General features: G+C 36.3%; 1 protein-coding gene across 2 annotated transcripts in view; it reads right to left on the bottom strand.

Annotated features, from left to right (window-relative positions):
• Positions 1 to 660: 660 nt before the first annotated feature.
• The window catches only part of UHRF2 (ubiquitin like with PHD and ring finger domains 2), a 76,193-nt gene continuing 49,509 nt past the window's right edge, over positions 661 to 27,344 (bottom strand). The window contains exons 6-16 of one of the 2 annotated variants that reach the window (XM_042826816.1): positions 23,810 to 23,996; positions 19,700 to 19,823; positions 19,215 to 19,322; positions 15,066 to 15,170; positions 10,149 to 10,255; positions 6,669 to 6,831; positions 6,022 to 6,159; positions 4,490 to 4,613; positions 3,941 to 4,101; positions 2,668 to 2,766; positions 661 to 1,818 (exon numbers count right to left, since the gene is read on the bottom strand). In XM_042826816.1, the coding sequence (XP_042682750.1) occupies positions 1,672 to 1,818; positions 2,668 to 2,766; positions 3,941 to 4,101; positions 4,490 to 4,613; positions 6,022 to 6,159; positions 6,669 to 6,831; positions 10,149 to 10,255; positions 15,066 to 15,170; positions 19,215 to 19,322; positions 19,700 to 19,823; positions 23,810 to 23,996 (1,463 nt within the window). In that variant the 3' untranslated portion in view covers positions 661 to 1,671. The remainder of the gene's footprint in view (positions 1,819 to 2,667; positions 2,767 to 3,940; positions 4,102 to 4,489; positions 4,614 to 6,021; positions 6,160 to 6,668; positions 6,832 to 10,148; positions 10,256 to 15,065; positions 15,171 to 19,214; positions 19,323 to 19,699; positions 19,824 to 23,809; positions 23,997 to 27,344) is intronic. The other variant, XM_042826817.1, reaches the window with a different exon arrangement.

Raw genomic sequence — 27,344 nt, 5'->3', positions numbered from 1 at the left:
ATCTGTTTCCCCATAAAATGCTGAGCTACCACTTTGTAAAACACAGAATTCAACAGGATGTAAGACTGTTTATAGCTTTTATGAAGCATATGCTTGATACTAATTCACCTACTGCACAAAGAATGTTCATTCTAATAAGCACAGAAAAAGCCAAACTGCTCAACAACCTGATTTTTGTTATATTATGAGATACTACCAACATTTTGTATGCTAATGGCCTCCTGAGGAGAAATGGGGGTAGGGTAAGTTCATTGGAATGACGTGAGTAGGCCACTAAACTGACTTTTGGCCATGAAAAAGCCAAATATCACCAACATCTGAGTGAGTGGTTATGAATGACCAGAGGGCAGCACCCAACTGCACCAGGCTGCGGGCAGAGCGGCCTTACTGCTCCCTGGCACATGGAGTGCAATCCAGCACCAGCTTTCCTTCAGACAGATGCTCAGCAGAGACCAGAGCAGCTTTACGACAGCTGCTGCTGTACAGGAGTTGTTGGGTTGTTCTTTTTTTTTTTTTTTTAAAATAACTAATAAATGACAGGAATATAAAGCTTAGAAAAAAAGCCACCCATCTAAAGAAAGTATGTAGCAATCTGGAAAAAAAATCTGCTATAAAAATATAATTGACATAAGAGGATAATAGTGAAAACAAAATTAGCGATTTTTCTGAATCATAAAATATTTAATAAGGTATATTTGGGGGAGATATATTGTATATAAAATTTCAGATCACAATATGAAGCGATTTGAACCCTCTCCAAGCTAGCACTGCCTTCAATGCTGTGTAGATGTATTGCCACTGATACAAGACTTACTAAAAGCATACAGTTTAACTAATACAGAAGTGGCAGTTCTTTATATGAAATATTTTTTACACAACTAGAGTGTCTTGAATACCCTCCTTAAGTGCAAAAAACACAGATCACTTTACACTAATGTAGCAACAATGCATTCATATTGTTCTCATTAGTCATTAGTAGTCAACTTGCATAAGATACAAGAAAAGCACAATGAAGCTCACAAAAATAGACTAAAAATCAGCCTGTTCTTGCAAAAAAATACAGCATAATGGAAGAAAAAAGACAAAAAAGGATTATGCACACCACATAATTTGCTGTTCTTTACTCCAGCTGGCTTAAGTGCTGTTTCTTTTTTTTGCTGTTTTTGTGGGGTTTTGTTTTGGTTTTGGTTGTTTTTTTTGTTTTTTTTTTTCCTCTTTCTTTTTTTTTCCTTTTTTTTTTTTTTGTAAATCAAACTACACGGACCAGGCACAACTATTATTCAGGAGGCAGTGTGTAGCTAAAAATTCGCTAACTTTTTGTCATCCCCATAATTTATTTTCCTCTGTCCTGAGGTAGTTACAAAAAAAACCCAAAACAAATCATAAATCAAGCATCAGCTAGGCCAGTGGGAGCTGAAGCTTTTCATCTTTTTCTTTAAAAACTATTCATTAACTGGCCCAAACTACCCTTTGATGTTAAAAGACAGCCGAGAATTAAGAGATCTCACTACACCAAAAAGATGGCTATGAGGGGAAGAGGGTGAGCTGCTTCAAAATGTGACAACATATTGAGTCCCATCAAGCTGGCTGGTCCACTGTTGAATTTCCCACGTTTATTCTCCTTAACTGTCTATAAAGTCACTGGGAGGAGTTCAGAAGGATCTGAGCACATCATCGTCCTTTACTGTAACCAGGGAAGAACTGGTCCAACAGGGTCTGCAGGATCTTGTTAGGAACCATAGTGTAGCTCTTCCCCAGGTCGTAGCGGCAGGCAGGGCAGGTGAAGACCTCAGCTCTGAAGGAGCGCTGTAAACAGCTCTAGGACAGACAAAAGAGGAGTGAATTGTGGGAATTCTCTTTTACACTAACAGCTTCGTCAGCCAAAACTAAGGAGTTACCATAGACTAAAGACACGATTTTTTTGTACTTCCAGAAAAAAGAGGGAGTAATTACTAAGCCCCTTGGGGCACAACTTTGCCTATGTGACTAAAGTGATCTAAGAAAAGAACTTTGAAGCACAGAGCCTGGGAAGGATTAAAACACAACCCTGCTGATATTCCCATTAATGTCTTCCTGCGAATCAGAGCCACAACTGCAGCTGTTTTCTAGCATCCCTGTTAGACAGCAACTGTACTCCAGACATTCCCATCAAGCTGAAAGTGAATGTATATACACGGCCTTCATCCACCTCATCTGACAAAACTCAGTTACTCCTTAAAGACATATTCAGAGTGATAGAGTAGTTTCTAATTAACCCAAATAATTTTCTGGTATTTACTCTGCATCCTTTCAACAACTCTTGGTTAAAATGTTACTCACTTTTACAATCTGTCTTTAATTCTTTACCTACAAAAAGTTCCTTTACTGTTATTCCATCAACATCTGACTCCCGGGCTAAAACAGCTCCTAACATACCTCCTCTGATCACAGTGGAACGACAGCAATGCAAAGCCCAACTCATCGCATCCGGGTTTATACTAAGCTCACTTCCACTCTTTATTACATAAAATTAAAATTACACAGCAATCACTGAAAGCAAACATGCAGCAAGTTACTGCCCAGAATTCTAGGCAGTAATTATCATCTTTCTAAAATACATTTTGGCTCCACTGTCTGGAGTTTCAGAGCCAGGAAGACAGCCCAGAGCATAACCAAGCTTCTTCTTACTTTACAGACGTTGTGGAGGCACTCTGTTGTCACTGGCTGGTAAACCAGCTCCTGGCAGCAGACACACATAAAGGATTGTTCCAGTTTCTTCAGAAAATTCTAATGTAGGGCAAAGGAATAAAAAAGACAAACTATTAAAAGGCATGCAAAAAAACCAACAACAACAAAACCATGAACAAAAGTATTTTTATTTTAATTATATATGTTATATATAAAACTATATTGCCCAGCTTTGGTAATTACTATATACATTTAAAATGTTTATGAATTTTCGTGTGAAATTCAACTCTTAGATCTAAGCCGAGGAAATGATAAAATTCATTTGCCTCTGAAAATGTGTGAAATCTGTGGATTAATTCACAGGGTTCTTGTGTAACCCCTCTGTTGTTCCCTTCCCAAACTCACTTACCAGTTAAGTAAAAAGATTACAGGATTACTGTAAGTTGCTAAGCTTAATTTATAAAGTGATTAGACATAACTTCATTCTGCAAAGAGACTGCTTTCACTGCAGCTCTTCCAGAGTAATCTTCAAGACTCAGTCAACACTGAATTACCTTCCAGAGACAATCAGCATCAAGTATAAATTGATAAGATACATAAAGGGAATGTTCACGCCCTCTGTTATCTGCATTCTGCTCACATTTACCACACCTCTACATACACCATCTTCCTTCTTCTCGCCAGAATAAAATTCTAGCTACATCTCTATTCAAATTTAATTCAACAGTTGATGGTTTCCACCAAAAAGCTGTCATAGCAGCTACCCAATGTTTGCAGTGATTCCTATTGCCTTCAGTGGCAATCAAATGGAGATCCTACTAAAACAATGGGTATGAATTTGTAGAAAAATGACTTTTCAGTAACTCAACTTCTCTTAAATTGCCATTTTCTCCTTTTAAAACCATGCATCTCTACTGCTTACCAACAATTTTCAACTGAAATTCTTTTCAATCATTACAAACATTGAATAGAAAAGAGACAAAAGGTTCTAACTTTATAATAAGAAGAAAAAAGCACTTCTAATGCTTTTTAGAAAAGAAGATCTCTACTATGGAGGTGACAAGCTATCAACAGCAAACCCTACAAGGATTTGGTACTAGACTGCTAAAATACTTCAAATCAAAGCTTTACAAATAAAAACAATGCTAGAAGCAATCTGTATTCAGCAACTGTTCAACAAGCAAATTATGTCTTAAGAGAGACCAAAGATTTCTCCTAGCACTTGTCTAAAGAAAAGTAAAAAATAAAAAATCTAAGCATGCAGCAAACATACTGGTCCCTCCTTCAGAGAAGCAAGTACTTCATCCCACAGTTTCTGGTTCATACAATCTTCTCTAATCAGCCACTGCTGTTCTTGGGTCAGCTGAAAAGCTTCTCCTTTCCCTCCATCTCCCATTCTCATGGCTTTAGGTGTATTTGTAGGTTCCTCAATACCTGCTCAAGATGATGACCATCAAACACAGTAATATCTTCGTGTTAGTCTAAATTAATACAGGGGAAGGCAAAACTGATTCTAAAAGGGAATAAATGAACTACACCTGTAACACGTGTCAATGAAATGCCTACTCAAAAGTCACTTCAGCTCAGCACTGCTTTGAGCTGCAAAGTTCATTTTCCTACTGAGCTTAAAGGAAAAAAGCCTTACAAGTACTAAATAAACTCTTAGGATCCCTAGGCTGCTACTTTATTACAGAATATGCACTACAATTTACATTACTATTCCAAATAACTCCATGCTTCTGCGAAGCTTTCATGCTATTGGCTCAATAAACACAACATGACAGACTCCACTGCTGAAAGCTAAAAAAATAAGAAGAAATACCATCATCAATTGTTCTTTTCTGGTTTCCATTACTCTGGCTGGTTGGCTCCTGTTTCACAGTTTGCTTTTTAACCTTATCTTTCTTCTCCTTACTAGCCATCGCTTCCAAATAACCTTCTGGATACTAAAATAAAAAGCACAGATTTAAAACAAAACTCACTGGCAAACAGAAATTCCCAAATATGAACAAGACTAATTTCTAAAAGACTCTAAAACCATATGACAACATATTGAAATAATTTAAAAATAGTTTTTAAAATCCTACATGATGGAAAAAAGTTTTAAAGTAGTGTCTGTTTTCCAGAAAATGTAGCCAAGTTAAAAGATCTAATCTAGACTGAACTGTATTAAAAGGAAACTGACATCTAAATCTACGCCCTTCTAATGGTGTACGTTAAACAGTGTAGCCAGCAGACTGAAGTAGTTTATCCTCCCCCTGTGTTCTGCTCTGGCAAGGCCAGGACAGAATTGTGTCCAGTCCCACGCTCTTTAGCTCAAGGCAGTCAGGGTACTTCTAGAGAAAGTCCAGTTGAGGGCCACAGAGATGTTGAGGGGACTGGAGCTCCCTGGTGAGGAAAGGCTGAGCAACCTGGGACTTCAGCCTGGAGAAGAGAAGGTCGAGGGAGGTATTTTAACCATGCTTATGAATATCTGAAGGGCACGAGTCAAGTGGATGGAGCCAGGCTCTTTTCAGTGGTGACCAGCAACAGCACAAGGAGTATCAGGGATAAACTGGAAAACAGGAAGTTCCATACAAACATGAGGAAAAACTTATTTGAGGGTGACAAAGCACTGGAACAAGCTCCCCAGAGAGGCAGTGGAGTCTCCCTCTTTGGAGATACTCAAAACCTGCCCAGAAGATCTCCTGTGCAACCTACACGACAGAACCTACTTCAGCATGGAGGTTGGACTCAATGACCTTCAGAGGCCAGCCCCTATGATTCTATGAACTACACAAAGTTTTCTCCAAAGGCAAAGTTGAATATGATGATACATAATATGATAAACCATTGCCTTGATAAGAAAAGAAAGTTTAGTGTTTTTTTCCACCTTTCACGGTGGAAAAGGCTTGAGTCCTTATGGGTTAGTTAATTTTTACATCTGAAATACAATAGCCATATGAGCTCCTCAGCTACACATAGAGAAAAACATACAAATGCACTTATCTTTTGATTTCTCAGATAGACTCAACTGTAAGAACAATTACTTGAAAAAATTCTGTCCAGGAAAATTATCACTGGATTCAAACTCCTAATTTATATACATACATATATGTATATACGTACACACACACATATATATGCACAGTATTTCACAGCTACGACAGAAAACTTCCTTCTGCTTTGCTTGTTTGGATGGATTTTCCCAGTCTTTAGATAACTTTTTTGTGTGTTTTGTAGGTATCTGATTTTGTCACTGTGAAGTACAAGAAAAAAATAGGGATTTAACATAACTGATTCCTATTCTGGAATTTGTTTACTTGAATTGAGGAAAAGAAACCAAAACAGTTCCTGAGCGATCCTGACTCGAACCTGTACACTCAGACCCAGCTTCTTTGTCCTCTCCATTCCTTCAGAAGTCCAAGGTGCAGGCTCAACATCATCTCTCCTCAGAAGATAGCGCCAAACTAAAAATCCACATTTTCCAATTTCTGGCCAGTATTTCACCACCTACAGAAAAATACAGAATTTCTGCTATTACTTTACCACAAGCCAAAAGTGTGTGCATGTACTCCCACTTGCATTATTCAATAAAAAAAAAATCAGAAAACTAAGTCAAACGTTACTATAAAGCAGCTCTTCTACTACCTGCAAAAGTTTTTTGATTTTGATAAACACAGTGGTATCTATTTCAGATGCTGAGAAGATTCTGGATATACAAAAAGCTACAGCACAATTGGAAGGAGTGAGGACGTTATCTGACTTCCATTGGCATATATCATTTGGTAAGCATGTACAGCTTACGTATTCAAGTTCATATAAACTATTACAGATTACATTCTATTAGCACCACTCTGACTAATTTCACTACTTTACAGAGTGAACTATGGCTAAAATGCTGTCTTGGAGCTAAAAGAATTCTTTAAGTAATGACAAAGAATTTACAATGTAAGACATACAAGACTTTCTAAAATTGCTCTAGAAAAATGTTATGTTGTACCTTGTAGAAACCAAAATACCTTGTAAATGCCATCATATCTGTTGCCTTCCTCTGGGGCATATTTGCTGATCCGTCGTCCCTTTGAACTACGTACCACTCTCACTGGCTTACCAGCTCTCCAGTTCTTAGACTCTGCCCCATTTTTATCATCCAGTGGAGCATCACAGTTAAGAGCCAGTGCCCTAAAAATAGATATATCAAATTGCTTCATAAAAAATATTTCTGGGAAATAGTGTAATTATATCATTTCTATTTCTGATATTTATTTTGCTTTATCAAGCAGCACAGAACTTTTAAGTATAACCTTCAACAAGTGCAGAACTGATGGATGCAATAAGTTACATGTACAATTAAAAAAAAGGAACACAAAATATCTTGCTGCCAACGGCCAAGATGAAAATACAGATTATATATGTAAATGCAATAAAAAAATCCTCCTTTCATATTTCATATCCTTCATTTTTAAAAATAACTTTCCTGGATAGTATTGAGAAAAGTACGAGAAATTACAAAGAAAGGAAAACGTTACCATTATTCCCCAGTAACAACAGATTTTTAGACTTTTTAAGCACAAACATGAAAATAATGAATATAACGAAAAATGCTATATAGTAAAAAGCACCAAAACTTTCCAATAATCTCTGTGCAACTGAAGTTCCTCACACAGCATATAAACAGCTTAGAGCAGGAGTTAAATAACAGCAGCTAACTCAAGGACAAGCATTTTATCCTTCATCATTTTATGCATCATCTGTATTTCTGGGCTTGTTCGGCCTGGAAAAGAAAAGGCTCAGGGAAGACTTCAGTCTAATACACTTAGATAATAGACTTTTACACAGTCTACCAGTGATAAGACAAGGAGGAACAGCGTTTAACTACAGGGGGGGAAATTTAGGCTAGATGTTAGGAGGAAATTCTTTACTCAGAGGTCAGTGAGGCTCTGGCACAGGCTGCCCAGAGAGGTTGTTGATGCCCAAACCCTGAAGGTGTTCAAGGCCAGATGGAGTCCTGGGCAGCCTGAGGTGGTTTGGGGCAGCCCTGCCCATGGCTGGATGGTGGAGCCTGATGATCTTTAAGGTCCCTTCCAGCTTTAACCATTCTGTGATTCTATATGAAGGCCCTCTTCTAGAAACCTGTAGCAGTACAGTGAATATCTACCAGAACAAACTGCTGCAGTATCTTTGCTGCCACAATCTAATCAAACCACGTATCTCAGAACAGAAGAAACAATAAGCTGCACTGGTATAAATCCAAAATCCACACTGTAAACAACAGCAAGACAGAGGTACACAGTAGATTCTAAAAATATTTCTTTTATATAAAAACAAAGCTTTAAAAAAAAAAGAAAAATATCTGGACAAACAAAAAACAAATCTGATCTTACAACATGGAATCACAACAATCCTGTGCAAAGTGCCTGAGAACTTTCATGGAAATCAGTAATGGAGAGCAGCACCTTGATATACTCCATATGAATAGCATGAAAAATAATGCTACAAAGCCTAAAAGCTTTGTCTGTGTATGTTTTATTTGCTGAAAGCAGAGAAATGCTAATGCTAAGAAGTCAAGCTTTTAATTCTATTTCTGAAAGGAATTTTGCTCTGTTAATTGAAAATGCTCGCAAACTCATTGCTTAAACCTCCCATCTTCCTTCCTTCCTTGCTGTGGTTCACATCACCTTCTCTCTCTTCCTTTCTCAGTATCCAGTCTGGCTTTTCCTCTCTCTCTCTCACCTCTAAATGCCACCAAAAAGCCAGAAATAATTCCTCTCTACTCTGCTTGAGAGCAGCACATCACATCAAAAGGGAAGCCTAGCAAACAAATGTCTCAGTCAGTTCTAGCACCCCAGAGTTAAGTGGTCAGCTACTTAACAGACATGCACCTATATTCATGTAGCCTTTTTAAAGGGCACAAAAACACTATAGGAGGACGTCTAACTAATCTCTTTGGATACAAATGCTCTTTTTAAAGCATTGTTTTTTATAATGGAGTCAAATCCAGCTGGAATGGAGTCAAATCCAGCTGGCGACCGGTCGTGAGCGGTGTTCCCCAGGGGTCAGTGCTGGGGCCTGTCCTCTTCAATATCTTTATTGATGACCTCGATGAGGGCATCGAGTGCACCCTCAGTAAATTCACAGATGACACCAAATTGGCTGGAAGTGTGGATCTGCTTGGGGGTAGCGAGGCCCTACAGAGGGATCTGGACAGGCTGGAGAGCTGGGCTGAAGCCAATGGGATGAGTTTCAACAAGGCCAAATGCCGGGTCCTGCACTTCGGCTACAACAACCCCAGGCGACGCTACAGGCTTGGGGCGGTGTGGCTGGAGGACTGCGTAGAGGAAATGGACCTGGCGGTATTGATTGATGCTCGGCTGAATATGAGCCGACAGTGTGCCCAGGTGGCCAAGAAGGCCAATGGCATCCTGGCTTGCATCAGAAACAGTGTTGCAAGCAGGAGCAGAGAGGTGATTGTTCCCCTGTATTCAGCACTGGTGAGGCCGTACCTCGAGTACTGTGTCCAGTTTTGGGCCCCTCACTGCAAGAAAGATATTGAGGCCCTGGAGTGTGTTCAAAGGAGGGCAACAAAGCTGGTGAGGGGTCTGGAACACAGGGCTTATGAGGAGAGGCTGAAGGAGCTGGGAATGTTCAGCCTGGAGAAGAGGAGGCTCAGGGGAGACCTCATTGCTCTCTATAACTTCCTGAAGGGAGGTTGTAGTGAGCTGGGGGTCGGCCTCTTCTCTCGTGTCATTAGTGATAGAACCAGGGGGAATGGCTTCAAGCTACGGCAGGGGAGATTCAGGCTGGACATGAGGAAGTATTACTTTTCAGAAAGGGTGGTCAGGCACTGGAACGGACTGCCCAGGGAGGTGGTGGAGTCACCGAGCCTGGGGGTGTTCAAGGAAAGGCTGGATGTTGTGTTGAGGGACATGGTTTAGTGGGAGCTATTGGGAATAGGTGAATGGTTGGACTGGATGATCTTTTAGGTCTTTTCCAACCTTGGTGATTCTATGATTCTATGATAATGCAGCACCTTAACTCCTTATTTTTTTCTGCAATACTACAACGGAAGTACAGACTATCTAACTAGGAAAGATTTTTTTTCCAAGGGAAAATGAGCATTCTCTCTTCATACTGAATTTTCATAAATGGGTCTGATAGAAACATCTGGAATAACCTCGAAGTTCTACCCAAGAATTTTGACAAACTTCTCTAATTTAAAACAAGGTCCCTGAAGAAAACGTTTGGACAGTTTCAACCAGAGACATGGCTAATGGCTGTAACAACAACACAACAGCCTGCTTCATTCAGATGCAAACGTTTCTTGAAACCAACAGAATATAATGCCTGATAAAACACCTCTTAACAGCAAGAGGCACCACTGTTTTCACAGAGTAGCATGTACAACAGAAAACAAAATAAATTTCACAGAAAGTCTGTTCTAATTAAAGAACTACAGCAAAGGTTTTGCAATACTTCCTAATTTTACTTGCAAAACTTACCTATTCATGTGTGTTAATGTCTGATCAAATGAATGCTCTCCAATTCTTTTATTGCCAGAAAGATCTCTACCTCCACTCCCAGTGTAAGTGAATTCATCTCCTCGATCCTGTGCAAGAAGGTTGGTTTTAACACTCCAAATTGAAGCAAATAAATAAATTAAAAGATTTTTTAAAAAGTGACTTCATTTGCTCATTACTCTTACAGACAAAAAACATACTCCAAGATATGGAAGCACATGTTTTCTATTTCACTATCACTGTCCTACAATACTTGCAAAAATCTTCATTAGAAAAAACTGCCTGCCTTCAAAAAATTGACATTTACAGTAATTTTCAAAATTACTTTGAAAAATAAAACATTTATGTAATGACCCATTCTCCCAAGTGGTGAAGCACTAAGTAGAGCCTTTTTTCAGTTTACAAGAATATAGTGTTTGCAAAATACATCATAAATAGCTTGGAGAGACCACTTCAATTTGTGCAAGGGACTGAGCTCTAAAGTCCGAGCCATGTGTACTTAAATTCAAATTAAATGCTTTAGTATATGAATATAGTTTAGTTCAGGTAGAACTAAACTAGTTCAGGTATTCTGAACTAGTAAGAGGTTAAAATCATTCAGATTCACATTTTAAGCTGAGGCAGTTATGTAGTAAAATTCCTAAAGGGAATTTTCTTCAAATTCAAGATAAATTGATCAACCTCTCTTCTGCCATCTTCTGCCACGTACAAAAAGAATGATCAAAATCAAATTATTCACTTCCTTCGAAACTGCATCACAGAAAGTCAGCCCACCCTGAGAAAATTCAAGAATTTCTAGAAAGATAAATTATTTAAAATGATATTTCATGGAAACACAAATTTTGTGCAAAGCATGAATCAATAGTATAAAGTAAATACTTCGTAGGAAAGTAATGTTTCCATGAATTTTTACAGTAACTTTTTGAACAACTCAGTCAATTTCTTAACAGTATTAAAAGCCTGACATTATGAATCCATTGCTGGACTGTTACAGATATTTCATGGCTGACAACAGCAGAACAAAGGAAAATTGGGAATAGAAATGTTGGTTGTACAGTGCCATAAATTAAATATAGAAATTACCTAATCTGTGTAGGGAAAACCCAAAAGTAATTTAGTTGAAGCATTTCATTCCAAAGATTCATACAGATGCAAAAAAAAAAGCATGTGCTATCACCAAGTTGAAAAAAAAAACAAAACACCTCTCTAAACCTAACAAAAATATTGTATAAACTCTAGTTTACCCTCTCCTAAAGCAGCCTGCTTATCTCCAAAATGAATCTGCAAAAACAAAAAACAAGCAAACAAAACACAACCAGAATTGTGTTGTACAAGGAAAATGTATGAAACAACTTCAAAAGAATGAAAGACTAAAAAGACAAGAGGCATTTATTAAGCAAGGACATTAAATAAATTGCATTTAAAAAGATATCACAGAAATGAGTTGTTTGGTCTTTTGTCAATGATTGCTAAACAAATAATGGCAAAAGAAATGTGCACATTACACAAAGACGATTGTGGTGATAATAACAAGAACAGAGACTGATTTGTTTAATGAATTAGCCCATTCTAAGAACTGAATAAGTTATTTTTGCAACGTTGAGGAAACCAAATTGACATACTGGCCAAGGTTTGTTTCTACATACAGAATTTGAATGTTATTTTCATTCTTATTTTATTTCTTACATTCAAATAAATGATTATCATCATAATAATATTATAAATGATTATCATTGTAAGAATTAACTTCATATTAGTTTTCATGCAAAATGAAGTCCTGCGGAAAACTTGTGGCTTGATAAAATGGAAAAACTAAGACTGGTAGAGTTATACTGATCCTTCAAAATTTTATGAAGGGAATATACTGATGATACTAATATAACTAACATTGCCTTGAAAATACGTGAATAGAGCAAGAAAGGATCTCAGCAAATAAGTCATTCATAATTAGAACTCATGTGACACAATGTAAAACTAGATTAAAAAATGGAAATTAACATTGCCAATGTTTAGTTAAACATCCTTTTTTTTAAAAAAAAGAAATACTCTGTCTGTTCTCTTCTCATAGAATTCCTTGGAAAAAAGGTCTCTGTCCTTTACCTAAGGTATTCTTACAGAAAACACTTATTTCAAAATTATTTTTCAATGTTTTAAAATATTCTTCAGTGTTTTAGAAGCAATCAAATGAACTTTGGAAAAACATGGATAGGAGCAGAACTAACAAAGGTTCTACACCCAATCAGAAAAGAAGCAGACAAATAGATACAGAAGATTACTATGACAGGCATAGCTCTAATAGTCAAAATTGACCGAAAGGTTCTCTGCAACAAACTAAGGCTTATCAGAATGTGAAAATAATTCTGGATATAATGTAGGTACATATAGGACAATGAAATTCAGAAAATGATACCAGAAATGTATTTTTTAGCATTAACACCTTGTATGGAGTGGTAACTAGCAATATGGAATAACAGAAGAGGTGGACAGAAGACTGTCACAGAATACGAGCTGTTCTGCAAATTTGAAATGCCAGTAATAAGTGAGTGGTGAAGCTATTGTCCAACAGAGTATGTCAAGAACACCTTTAGTATCAGAGGTAGCAAGAGTGGGTGAATAATAATTAAGAGTGAGAAGAAATATATTTGGTGTCTACTGTATAATGAGACATTTGAATTATCTCACGTTACATCTGAGTTACAAGGGTACCAAACTAGTTCGGCCCTGAAACCTCGAAAACAAGGCAGCATTTGAAAACAGCAGGTTTCGTGGCATCAGACATGGGGTTTTCAGCTCTTTATTCAATCCAGTTGACAGATAGACTCTCAGTGTAAAGGCTGTGATGAACTTATTATGTTGGATTCTCAGTGGTGTAAAATAGAGAGAAAATCTGCAAGGAACTGTTTCCTTGGTAACATAGCAAGGAAAGATAACACAAAAAAAATTGTTTAGGACTCAATTTCTCTCTTTCAGGAGAGCTCACACTGAATTCAAGAGATCCAGGTAAGACTTACAATAAATAAATAATAAAGCTCTATACCACTCATATTTCTAGATTCTGTTAGTCATGATGGTCTTTACATACAATAATTAATTTAAAGCCTCAAGAAGAGAATTAAGACGGCACATTAGCAGACTGTGTAAATAGTACATAAATAAGGTTATAACTCTACAATAAAACAATTTTTCAAAGTGCATTTATTTCTCAGTCTTGTGAAAATTTACACACAAGTTAACTATGTCATATTGTTGCAATTCATATAAGAGCTGCCACTCTTTTGTTCATTACATACAATAAAGCAGCTAGAAGTAAGCAGATTTTATCAAAATTTTCATTTAAAATTTTCAAAGGAGGAAAGAAGGTACTTATAGTCTTATTTTTCTCTGGATATTCATGTAGGAATTTCACTTCAACCTTTTCGCAAGAGACAGGTGAAATGGAAGTAAACTGAAAATTAAAATTTGGGATATGAAAGAAAAACCTAAGGAGAAATGCACCTGGGAATAAAAATTATTTCCCTTGCACCTTTGTTCAGAAAACTGCTTAAAAAAAAACGCCAACCCTGACATTCATATGCACTTTTAGGTATTACTTGCAATATTTCTCCCCAACTATTCTTTTTGAAAAACAAGTATGTCACCAAGGCTAAGCCTAAATGTCCACAAAATCCATATTAACATAATACCACTTTGTTGAACTGGAAAAGGCATGCAAAAGATCCAAATAAGTTTATTAAACAGTACTAACTGAATAATTATAGCTGCAGATATAAGAGAACATCAGTATCAACACCAAAACAAACAAACACACACAACTCGAAGTAAATAAGTATCTTCAGCATACCAACAGTGCAGCTACAGTTACTGAGCATATTCTTAGGATTCACCAGGTAAGGTCCTAGAGCTTGGGTTGGGGTTGACTCAAAAGAAATATTTAAGTACCCCAACACGAAGTACCTCCTCCAATGACTGGCTCAACAAAAAGACATCTTCAGAGACAACATCTTGCAGCAGCATCAGAAGGTAGGTGCTGTTGCCAAAAATACATTACACTCTGATGCTATTTAAGATGCTTGTTTCTTTCTCCAGAGCCTTTCTCTTGGCGACTACCAGTTACACATGCTGTCAAAAGAACAGGTTGCTTACTGCTTTACTCTTCCCCTGATGCATGATTCAAAATCCCACCTGCGGAAGAGATCTGCAGGAAGGGATGTAGCTTTATAAACATCATTTGATTGCAGAGAATGGTAATCTATTCTTAAAGAAGTGTTTGTCAATGTAATGAGAAGAAAATTGGACACGGTTACTGTTTTGTTTAGCAACACAATTGTTTTTGCTGCTCTATTTAGATGGTAACACCAAAGTAGAAAAATTTTCAGCAACTTTAGGGATGGTAATAACAGTTACTGAGACTTTCCCAAGAAGTTCTGAAAGCATCTACCAGTAGGAGTCAAGAGCCCTCAAAACTTCATGGAATCTTTCATTGAAACTTCTCATTCTTGCTTCATTAAAATAAACACATTATGTAAACAAATCCAAAGAATGAGGCATCTATCTTACTTAAAACCAATAAAAAATGTAATACGTCTACATAAAATGTAGAACTTGCACTTAATTAAAATTTTTGAATAATGCCAAATTCAGACCCTGAAAGCATACTGAAATTTAACTACCCTATGTGATGTAAAATTTGGCTTGATTTTTTTGCTTAAGCATACACATAAGCATTCCCCCATAAATATGTGTATTTCTCCTCAAAACACTGAGAACTTCTGATTTGTTACCAGAGGTTATTCTTCTCACAGTCATGTTTGTACAAGCAGGAAGGCTCATAATCCTCTATCTTTGCAAACATTAGTGTATTATTAGACAGCAAAATCAATTGCTTAATGAACAACATACCACTTCATCTTCAAATCCTCCAGCTAATACAAGTGAATAGGCTCCATCATTACTGCGTCCATGAATTCCACCCACATGTGGTCTGTGAACACCTGCTTCGCTCACCTGATAACAGAAAAAAGCAGTTTCTAACGTTTTTATCCAACTAATCAGTCATCTACAGTCATTTTAACAACGATCTTTCAGCTTAAAAAATTGTACAGGTGTAAACAGTTAATGTAAAACTGCCATTAAAGGTGATAATTTCATTTGTTTTTAGTGAAGAAAAGCCAAAAGTAAGGTCACCTAAAAAATGGAAGGACAACGTACAGCAGTAGTGACACTGGAAGCTGAAAATATATACTTTCTTCTCTGGGAAAATTTTCCATTATTCTTTCCGTAAGCAGTATTTAAGATTGGACTTACTATTACAGTCCATTTGCAGAGTCATTTAGAAAAATTCAGTGAAAATGGAGATCTGCCAGTTTGGTAACATTATGTATCTGCTTATTATGGAAAGTCACAGTGACCTATGTAAAGATCACTGCGTCAGGTACCACTGAGTAATATGCTACCCAGTAATTTGTGACCAACTCCGAGGAATACTAATGAAAGAGAAGAAGTCACTGCAATAAAGTATAGCTCATATCCAACCAGGATTAATCTCAGGTTATGAATATGCAACTAACCTGCAACCAGACCACCTGAGAGCTGCTGTTGTAACATAAACTTTCAACATCAGTAAAGCCTGCTGGGATACACTTCCCACAGAAATTCATGTATTAACCATATCTTTGCTACTTTCAAATTACATTTTAAAAACTCTTTGTGAATTAAGAAGGGGACAGCATGTTAAATTACATGTTTTCTCAGTATATTATGCAAATTTACAATTAATAGAAGTAAGACACACAGCAGAAAAGCAATTACGATCTTCCTTCATATCTGCCCATACTCCTTCAAATCTAGGTTTCATCTGTTTCTGATTCCATCCCTCTCAATCCTGTAACCTTTTATCCATTCAATATACTTAAGCAACTTCTTTAAGAGTTTACATTCTTTTGGTGCAGTCTTGCACATTTATCATACTACAATAGATCAGATAAAATGTCCAGATGGCAAAAAATACTGTTTCTAACAACAGATAAGAGAAGGCAGCTGTGCACAGTACGAAAAATATGCACGGATATAATGATACTTCCCTGTACAATTTCTCAGCATCTAGCTGTCTGTGGCTCTGGCTTCCTAAACTACTTAAAAATTCTCGAATCATAGTACATAAGAGAGAAGAGTACTGCTTGTTTTATGAACTTCAACTAGCTTGTTTCATTTGAGTCAGGCACCTGATGTTTTTTGCTCTGATGACCCCTCTTCTGTATTACAGAAGTATGTATGTATATTGTTCCATAATTATGTCTTTCATACTGTACAAACTTCATTTCACAAACTTCATCCTCCACTGCATCATTTTAGCTAACTTCACACATGAAAAGTCTTTCAGCTGATTTTAAATCATTCAATTCCATAATAGTTCTGACTGCTGCTGATGATAGTATCTGCTGTTTTCCTAGTCCTTCCTTTCACCATATTTTAACTCTTGATTTACTTTTTTTTTTTTTTTTTTTTTTTTTAAATCATCACTACTGAGCATTAAGATGGCATATTTTCAAAACTAGCTATAAGAAGATTTTTCTCCTAAATAATAATGATGACAGTAGCTGGAAGCCCAATACAATTCATATGAAGTTAAAACTGTTCCCCATCCCATGCTTACTATGCACAACAACTTAGAACTCTCATCTAACTTTATCAGTTATTTGATAATTTTTCCAGAATATTTATGTGCTTGCTGATTAAAAAGGCCTCACTATCGCGATCCTCCGTCCTGCTGTATCAAACATCCTTTCATTCGTTCCTCCCTCCCTTCTTTCATTTCCGGGATTTATTAAATTAAATCTGGGTTTCTGGTAGATGATTCACCCCAAAGATAAGTTCTGGTAAGTAATTTATGCCAAAGATGCTCTTCAGATGCTCTCTCCAGAGGCAATACTTTTTTTTTTTTTTTCCCTCTAGGGAAAAGAGAGTTTGTATCATGAAAAACTAAGCAAATAAAAAAAATAAACAAACTACAGACTCTAAATTCTCATGGATCTGCTGAGACAAACCTATTTCTCATAAAAAATACTGGTCATGAGAAATATACAAGTGCAATTTAAATGCCTATGTAGAAAACATTTCAATCCTTTATTTTTTAGACTAAGTAGAATGGTTTGGTTTGTACAAAAGTTAAATGATTATGTAAAAGTGATAATTGCTTTTTGCTCTCTGTTACAACCACATAGATACACAAAATCATCTTACTTTGCTCAAGTTTCTGGCAAAAGCAGTTATCTAATTCTGTTCCTTTTTCCAACTAGCACTAGAATGTGAAAATGATCAACTTTTGTGTCATCAGTGGAACTTCTAACAGAAATATGAACTCAAAGCTTTAATTACTGCTCAAGCAGTGAAAAAATTTGGTTTTGAGATTTTCAGTTTGCATAGTGGACTTCAGAAGCTTCTTGTTATCTGATTTTAGAAACCTCCCTTATTTATGAAACCATGCTTAATCTAGAAACTAGTAAAAATATAACTACTTTAATTCCTTTCACAAACAAAACAAAACAAAAAAAAAAATACAACAAACAAATAAACACTTAAAACACAGAGAGGTCAACAAAATATCCCAAAGAATGAAAACGGCATAATGGCATTTACTTCTTAATCAATTACTTGTCTGTTAAAATCACTGGGATAATGAGCAGAATAATTTTACAATACAAGACTAATTAATAACAATCTTTGTATTAATGGTAGCATTCACATTAATGTGAGAAAGAATCAATTAGATTAGTTTTCAATTTCATCATTCTGGTTTCTATAAAGAAAAGAAACTAAAAACTGTTGCCATGAAAATATGCACTGCAAACCTTATCAGCCTTAAAACTTGCACAATCTCCCAAATCCTGAATTCTTCAGGCAGTATGAAGACACCTCAACTGGAGAAACACTCTGTTAAGTGTTTTCTTCTAACAATTTAATAATAAAACATTTATCTTCTTCTCATAAGAAAGCAGGTGATGAAAGACTTAAAAAACAAATCAGGAGAAGCTTGTCATGCTCCTCCTTAAATACAGAAAAAAACCACCTCACTATTCTTCCAGATAATATGGAAAACACTCAGTTACCATCCAGAACACATGCAAGAGACAAAGAATTAACTGATTTTGAAAATGAAGAACTATCCATTTCCTGACCAAATCAGCGAAAAATCAAAAATAAATTAAAAACTGGAGATAGCAGATAAGACCACAGTAAAGTCTGTAGCTACTGTAGGACATCTCAAAACCACAAAAACTAGCAATGGCAAAAAAAAAAAAAAAAAAAGTTTATTCTTCCACCCCTTTTTCATATAAAGAACACACATATACATGTATGTATTTATATTTATTTGTATGTATACAAATGAAGTGCCTATCACCATACTGATAAACATTCAGTCTCTCTGTGTATTGCCACAGTAGTTCTATAACCAGCATGTGAAATGGACTGGGAAAATTAACTGCCTTTTCAGCCCAGGTGACATTATTTTTCAGTCAGACTTTTTTACCCATCTAGTTTACCATAAACCGTAATAAATACTTGCAACAGAAAACAAGTACATAAGAAGTAGCAAATTCTGATTGATCAGATCATTATCTAGCAGTACAGACTTATGTTGGTTTAAGATGTTCGCCCACTTAAATGAAGAGTTGAACATTAGTTACGTCTGAACAACAACAAAAAAACCACAAATCAGAGTCTATTTACAGTTATATGATCTACTATTTTTGAAATCCACAGCCCAAATCTCCAAATGGGATGACAGTTCACTAATGTCCTACTTTGAGTTTTAACAGGAAAAATTCATCTATCCTAATTAAAACAGGATTCAGATATTTTAAAAGACTACTTGTTAGCTGTATTGTAAAATCAGTACACTTCTACTACACTACAACTGTCATCACTTCCATTATTGTAATATATTTGCTTTACTTTGTCCTGGTTATCAATTTAAACTTCTGTTAAGGTCAAACTCACATATTATTATTCTTAATTCAGCTACAGATAACACTGAAACAACATACATACCTGAACTCTGAACTTCCAAGTTGTCCCAACAGGAACACCAGGTATGGGCCCATAATGATTTGAAGGAACAATAGTGCATTCCTTAGTGCGACCAACACAGGCCATGCCCTAAAAATACATCCAACAGAATGAATCAGGACTATAGTATTGAAGCTTAGTTGCAAAATGAGAGGCAGATGTCAGGAAATCTAATCAATAAAGACATACATTAAAATGCATTAAGAATTGTTAAAAGGAATGTTTTAAGTAACGTGTTCTTACAGTTTTTGGGGGGGGATTGGGAGTTGTTGTTCTTTTTGCTTTTACCTCTAGTCAACTCAATAATTCTTCCACCTCTTCAGCTGTCAATAGACAGTGGGCAGGATTCAACATTGTCTTATCGTCTGTGCAATCCAGTACTGAATTTTGTGTAGTGCATATACAATTACAGATGTAGCACATACATGAACAATTAGAGTAATAGCTATTTCTAAAATACACTCTACCTTGCCCCAGTCTCTCTGGCTTTCAGTACTGGCAGATGGCATCTTTGCTTTCTTTTTACTCTGTTTGAGCTTTTCTCCAGCCTTTACAACTTCATTAGAATCATTTTTGCAGGAAGGACAATACCTAAAAAAACGGTTTTAGTAAATTCTCAATTACTTCATAATAATGGCAATACATTTCCTGTAGCCAAAATAGTGTCAATCGGTTTATCTTGACTGAATATTCCAAGCTAGCAAATATATACCACTCTCAAGCAGCTAAAGCCTGCAGAAAAAAGAGAACCCAACATGAACAAACACTGTCAAATTTAAAATAGGGCATTTCAGTATTTCTGAAGGTAGAGTGTTAAAGGCAATAGTTTCTCTATTCTTTCTCACATGATGTGTGAGATGTCCCATGTTTCCTGTATTCTCTCTTCATTCTGTCCCCTCTTGTTCAGGCCATGTAAAGAAGATAGGCACAATTAGACTGTGCTGCTGACCAGTGGTTATGGTTTGTTTGTATGTCCTACCCACTCTACCCTTACTTTCTGCTTCTACTGCCATACATTTCATTATAGACAGCTAAATGTGAAACAAAGCCAAGAAACTCTGAAACGTGTAGACAGACACACACACGGATACACAAACGCACACACGGTCAATCCTACCCCACAATGCCTAAGGCACTTGAAATATAGCACTGGAACTTATTCCAACTAACACAAAGCCAACCTGGTAGGAAAGAAGGAGATAGCAGTATGTAGTGACTTCAGCAGAGAGAGAAAAACAGTGCTCTGCTTCTGTTACTGTTTCTAATAACCTTTTCATCCCATTCCAAGAATGCCAGTGCAAAGGCGACTGTCCACGTTTCCAGCTGCTATAAGTTAAGTTTGGCACATATGCCTTAAGAGAAGAAACCTGACTTTAAAAGCATTGATAACCTAGTTTAGATGACTACCACTATGACTGTCATTACAGCTACTATTACTACTGCTACCATTGTTTTGAATTTATTAATGAACTTCTGCATTTGATTATGAGCAGGAGAATTAATGATCAACATCCACAGGAACAGCCTTCACTATTAAAAGTGTTGAACCATTTAGATATTGAAACTACACTGATAAAAAGAAAGAAAAATAATACAAGATGCTGAATTTCTCTATCGCTAAAGCTCTGAATGATATTATAGTTGTTTGAAAAAAAGCATGCAGTGCCACCTTCAAAGAAGGGACATCTCCCCTGCGGAGACAGGCTGAGAGAGCTGGGGCTTGTTCTGCCTGGAAAAGAGAAGGCTCTGTGGAAACCTGATAACAGCAGTTCAGTATATAAAGGGGAGCTGTAAGAAAGAAGGGAAAGACTCTTTAGCAGAGTCTGTTGTGACAGGACAAATGGAAATTGTTTCAAACTAAAAGACAGAAGATTTAAACTGGACATAAGCAGAATTTTTTTTACTAATTTACTAGATTAGGGTTGTGAAGCAAGGTACCCAAAGAGGTGGTGGATGCCCTGCTTATGGAGACACTCAAAGTTAGGCTATTTGGGTCTCAGAGCAACCTGATCTACCTGTAGGTGTCACTGTTCACTGCTGGGAGATAGACTGGATGACCTTCAGGAGTCTCTTCCAACTCAAACAACTCTGTGTCATTAATATAAGTTCACAAGGTTAACAATGACACTCTCTGCTTCATGACAGGGTAACCATACTACCTTCACACTTTTTAAATTGAGGTTTGTATGGAATATTAAATAGTGTGGCATCAGTGCTAAATTGATAGCCTCCTCTCTGAAGAAGAGCCCTATAATCTTCTTCAGAGAATGAAACAGGTAGTTTGCCTTCTAAAGTAAACTAGACTAAGCACGAACTTAAGAATCACAAGCCACCACCCTTTGCTAGTGTGACAGAATACTAGACAATCTTTAAAGTCCCTTCCAACCCAAGCCATTCTATGATTACAAGAAGTTGTGAGGACACAGACATCCTCTTTGATAGGAGACACTGTTTTGCCAAGAGTAACTGCACAGCTTCTACTGAACCAATCATTAAGACTGCAGAGGCCTGGTATCACTAAGTATCTCAAAATTAACAATAAAAGAGACAACATCTTCATAACAGCACCACTCCCATCCAATGATTTAATTCACAGATGTGGTGATTTAGTTACTTAAATAAATCTTAAGGTTCATATTGTTACAAAACAAAAAAAACACAGAGTAACTCCTAAGAACATCTCCTAAGAAGCTCCTGAAAAGAATGGATGCCAGTGAATGTCAGAGCAGTAATAACTAATCATAACAATCATTTGGCACTCAGCTGGCCAAGAGAATCTTAGCACTCTAGAAAGAAACGCCAGTGGCTGGTGATATTTCAGGACTAGTAAAGCAATTAGTAAACGCACTGTTCATTTGAAGATGCAGGAGAAACTGGTGAGAATAAATTGCTCTCAGAGTAAAATGAATGATTTGGGGGTTTTGTGGGAGGGGGGATCATATATATTTGAAGCATATATATATATATATTTTTTAAAATCAGAAACTTTATAATGACTAAATATTGCTATAGTATTGGATAAGAGCAGAAGAATGCGTGGACCAAACATTATGAATGAAATCAAATAGGAACTTCTTGACTAGTACGCCCAAAAGTTGAGCACTACTAGATAATAATAGTGTTCAAGGACTGCAGTAAATAAATAACAAAAAGAAACCACTTGTGTTGAGAACAGTCTCCAGTACATGATATCAATTCATTAATGCTGGCAATTAGTAGGAAGTAAGGATACGTCATGTACAGAAGAGCAATCTGCCCTGATCTTGGAAATACTTAGGATTAATATGCTGCATAATAAACACTGCTGCATAAGCATACTGTCATTGAGAAGAAGTGGAAAGAACACAGGCAACACTGAAATAAATGCTGTTTTATGTTCCAACAACCCATACCTATTTCAAGCAGGCATTGAAAATATTTTTAGATAATGTTTCAAGCCAGCAATTCTTCCAAGAAAAAGTGAATACAATTCTTCTCAATGAAGCAATTCCATAGGAAAAAGATATGATAATATCTGTGAGGCCAAATGTACACACCGACACACACCTATCAGTTTTAGTGCTCTCAATTGCTTAATCGCACATCAGCATCAACACTGAAGTAGCTCTTAAAAAATGCAGCACCATAGAAAACAGGCACAGCATTAGACACCAGTACACAAACCTACTTTGAACGTGGCATCCACTACAGTATAATAAACTGAGATTTATTTCCAGAGAACGATGAAACTTCCACACCACTTAATGGAATTTTTAGGTGAAGCGTACGGTTCCTCAAAGATTAATCACAAGGCCCGAAAACATTCCATAAAATGTTATCTGTTGACACCTTGGGCATTTAATGATGTCTACATAATGGAAAACTTCATTAGAATGAATTTCTATTTAATAGTCATTTATAAAGGATTAGCACCTCATTTAAACCACAGGTTAAAAATATGAATAGTGTAAAATGGAGATAGCTAGTAAAGACAAAAAAATGGCACAGCCCAAGATAACTTAATGGGCTGCTTCTGGCTCTGTGCAGACTAACTTCAAAATACAAATATCTTGATTTAACAACGTGAGTTAGCTTAGTTTTCCTGCTGACTGAGCCAGGGAGAGTAGAAATGGAGAATGACAAACTGGTGGAATTCCTACAGTGGACGAAAGGAACGGGGTAGAGGCAATCAGAAGACAGACAAACATCACAGCACAGGGACAGTAATACTATCAGAGGATGAAGGGAAAGAGGAAGTTGAGGAAACTGAGTTGTTCAAGAATTTTGAACAACATTAAAAGGGAACAACCACTGCAGATAAATACAGGTCAGGCAATATAATAACGATTAAAACGAATAAAATTAATGTATCAGTTTTTTAAACCCAGTAATGACAATTAAAGCTTACTACTAATCCTTTATGAATGATTTTTTAAAAAATATATTGACAGAAAACATAACGTATTTATATTAAGTAAACAGATGAAAAACAGAATTATAAATATTTTTCAGTCCTGTCCCTCATGAGGTGCAAATAACAAAGAGGTACCTTGTGCATAATGGTAATATAGATAAGTAAATCATCCTTGTATATTTACCAGTCCTCATCTTCTGGTATCTTGCTTAAGGGAGGGTTCAGGCAGTATATGTGATAAGCCATATTACATTCATCACACAGGAGTTGCATGTGAGCATCCTGTTTTCCACCACACAAGTAACACGAACAAAACCGGCATTCCTTATCTGGATCAGCCCTACAGTGCTTGCACTCAGGGCCACTTTTTCCTGTCAAAAACAAAGAAAAAGTCAAATGCCATGTATCCTAGATAATAGTATTACTGTAGCAATAGGAAACAATTCTTTCTCTCCACTCCAAAACCACCCTCTTCAAAATGGATTCTTTCCACACTGATACTTTGACTATCCAGGCTAAAGGGATGTGTTCTTCGTATAAAAAAGCAGCATTGACAATGCCCAAAGAGCTTCTCTTTTTTTCTCTCCCCACTAGCCCATCGTGCCTCAGCACCCCCAAGATGCCATCTGCAGAGTCTCCCTTCAGATAAAACCTTGCACAACCTTTAGTTGGAGGATTCTTAAATATAGCCATGAAGAATCCGCAACTAGGTAATTGGTACCAACCAAATAAAGAAAAAAACTACAATCTAGAACAGCTGTTTCCCCCTTAAAACTAAGTTTAGAATTGCACAGAAGAACTGACTAAGAATCGTCTAAATTCATAAGCACCCCAAAATCATCAGTTGTTCACAATAAAGGTTTAGTTTACACACAAACAAGCACTAACTTTCTGTTTCAGCTTGCTTGGAAATTTGAACTCAAGAGATCACATAAAAAATCCCAAACATCAGCACTGATTTTCCAAAAGATGGAAAAAATGCTTTTATAGAATAGAAAAGCATTTAGTAGCTTAAAACAGATGTGAAAGAGTACAGAGAGGAAACACTAAATACAGGAGAATTTACGAGATTAAAAAATAAAAAATAAAAATTGAAACAAATGGAAAGTCCAGAGAAATGCGAGAAGACTCCAGAAGAGAACATGATCACTGCTGAAGCAAATCTTCATTAAAAGAAAAATAAATAAATAAAATCATAGGATCATAGAATATCCTGAGTTGGAAGGGAACCACAAGGATAATCAAGTCCTTACATGCTCATGTACATGTTCTTTGTGAAAATCATGTAGAAATGCCATGGAAGTGAATTTGAGCTTAAACTAGCCCAGTACAATGATTGAGTACATCCAAACTGGCCTGGAAATATTTGCTTATCTGAAAGAAGGAAGTTCTTTTGAATCAGGAGTTAAGAAAGACTAGAAACCTATTTGGGAGTTCAAAGTTTGCAGTAGGAATCTAGACAACTGAAATAATTCAGAGATCTTTTTCTGAAAGTTTACAATATACAAAATTATAAAGGGCTACTACCTAACTTTCTTCACCCATTTTGTGAAGTCTACAACTTGAACTTCCGGCCCTTAGGCCCTAATACAACATTCTGTAATTTTATCCTCTTAAACAGATCTGAAGCTTTAAAGTAGCTGTAGACTGTCAGAAATACTGTACAGTAGGAAGAACAGACTTTTCTTTCCAAAAAACAAAATGTGTTATTTTACATTTTAACTACTGATAATGGCCTTCAGTTTGCAAGAGTACTTTAACATGTACTCTCTTACTGTAATCTAACTGGAAAAACTTCAATGCAAACTCAGAAAAGGGAACAGGGAAGACTAAGCTAGCAAATATTCTTTTGTATACAATTCCGGAAAAAAATTAACCATGAATTACAGTAGATCAGAAACTGAAACAGCTGGAATACTAACACTTAAGATGAATTTTCTCAGGCAAACTATCTGAGAAACTTCTGAATTGTTCGATAACGTCTAGTCAAAGCGGCAACTTGCCAAGAAGAGTAGCATGATCAGGACAGGCAAAATTATCCACATCATAATCTTTGCCAAAAATAGCCCAAGTCATTAGTCATACAAAAACTGCCACTTTCATTCTCTGGAACAAGCCTCAGAGAATATGGCCATGATGTCACAAGCAAATACATTCGGAATAAATCTGACAAGGAGTCTAAGAATATTACACAAATAGAGAGGGTACAAGTGAAAAATCATAGAAATTGTCTTTCTCATAGAAGATTTATCTATAATCCTTAGCAAAACAGGATTTCTTTCATTATAAAGGACTTGTGCCTTTCAGACACACTTTATAGGAAACTAGAAGTTTCGAACTCTAGAGTTCTTTGACTCATGCAGGGCAACACTGCTCAAGCACAAGCTTTCATCTTCTCTTAGCTTTATTTCTTATTTTTCTTCACCACGAGCTATTGTTTAAGTTGATGCATATAGAAGCTGGAAAGCTTATTAATTCACTGTAGGTTAGCTTGCTTGTATAACATAAACCATCAATACTTCTTTTAAGAGCTGATTCCTGAATAGAAAGAAAAACGGTTAATTTACCAGAAGAGTTCAGGATACTTTTACATTTTTTCTAAACATACAGAGAGCAAAAAAGAATAACTGAAGGTTCACGGAAATACCATTCGCTTCTTGGGAAAAATCTGACCTCACAACATAATAGACATTACAGAAAATGTGGTCAACATGAATAAGATACCAGCATAAAAATTCCGTGGACAGAAGAAGCTCTAGACTGAAAGTCTTATCAGAAAGGGGGACTGGAATGCTAGACGTTGTTTTATATCAACAGTCCTTCTGGGTGATCTTGAGCAATGCTTTTCACAAGTGGAAGGAGTACAGCTACCCGCAATTTTTAAGACAAAAAACAGAAAAGTTGAAAAACTTAAAAGAATGTCTGAAAATGAAAAATTACCAGCTACAAATAGAACACCTAGTGAGATACCATGGAAACATGATGAGCAAATCTGTAAGGCTACCAGCACTAGCTCTCTGACTGAGCTCTCCTTACAGAAACACTGCCTCATCTGATAAATAGTAGACAAAAAAAACCTTTTTTTATCTGTATCTTTGTACCGTTGGTTGCCTAGGCTTATGAAATTTACTCGGTCAAAGATTAGCAACAATCTTAAAATAGATTAATAAATAAGCAAGTAGAGGTTGATGTATTTATTTAGTTCAATGATACCTGAAGTTTTTTGACATTCGTCAGTACACCTATGAAATTCATTTTCATTACCTGACTTTAATTTCTTACATTTCTGCCTTTATTTCATCAATGAAATACACTGAATATCCTTGGTCATATCGAGACAGGCCTGTTTGTCCCCAGCACATAGTACCCTTGGGTTGCACGTATTACTTTGCAGTCTCTTGTTTTACAGGAAGAGTTATCCCATGTTTATTTCACTCATTAATCCTAATGGAAATAATGTATCTTGATGTCCAGCTTTTAATTTCATTTCACATAGAAATACTTGATATTTAATAACAAGAATGTAACTAGTTAATTTTCTAACAGCTTTTAGCTATGATGTTCTTCCTGTACTGCAGAATTTAGGCTCTCATTCAATTATTACAAAATAGCTGCCTTCTATTTAAATGCAAAAGCTAAACTTACATTGACACACCATACACATTTTTCCTAATTGACACACACAAAGTCTAAGTAACATATAACCACAGACAAACAAT

Source organism: Centrocercus urophasianus, unplaced genomic scaffold (genome assembly GCF_019232065.1).
Source record: "Centrocercus urophasianus isolate 14NV4802_14NV808 unplaced genomic scaffold, USGS_Curo_1.0 seq_27, whole genome shotgun sequence".
In the NCBI taxonomy this organism is placed as follows: domain Eukaryota; kingdom Metazoa; phylum Chordata; class Aves; order Galliformes; family Phasianidae; genus Centrocercus; species Centrocercus urophasianus.
Note: the sequence above shows the minus strand (reverse complement) of the source record. Positions and strands in the feature narration are given on the sequence as shown.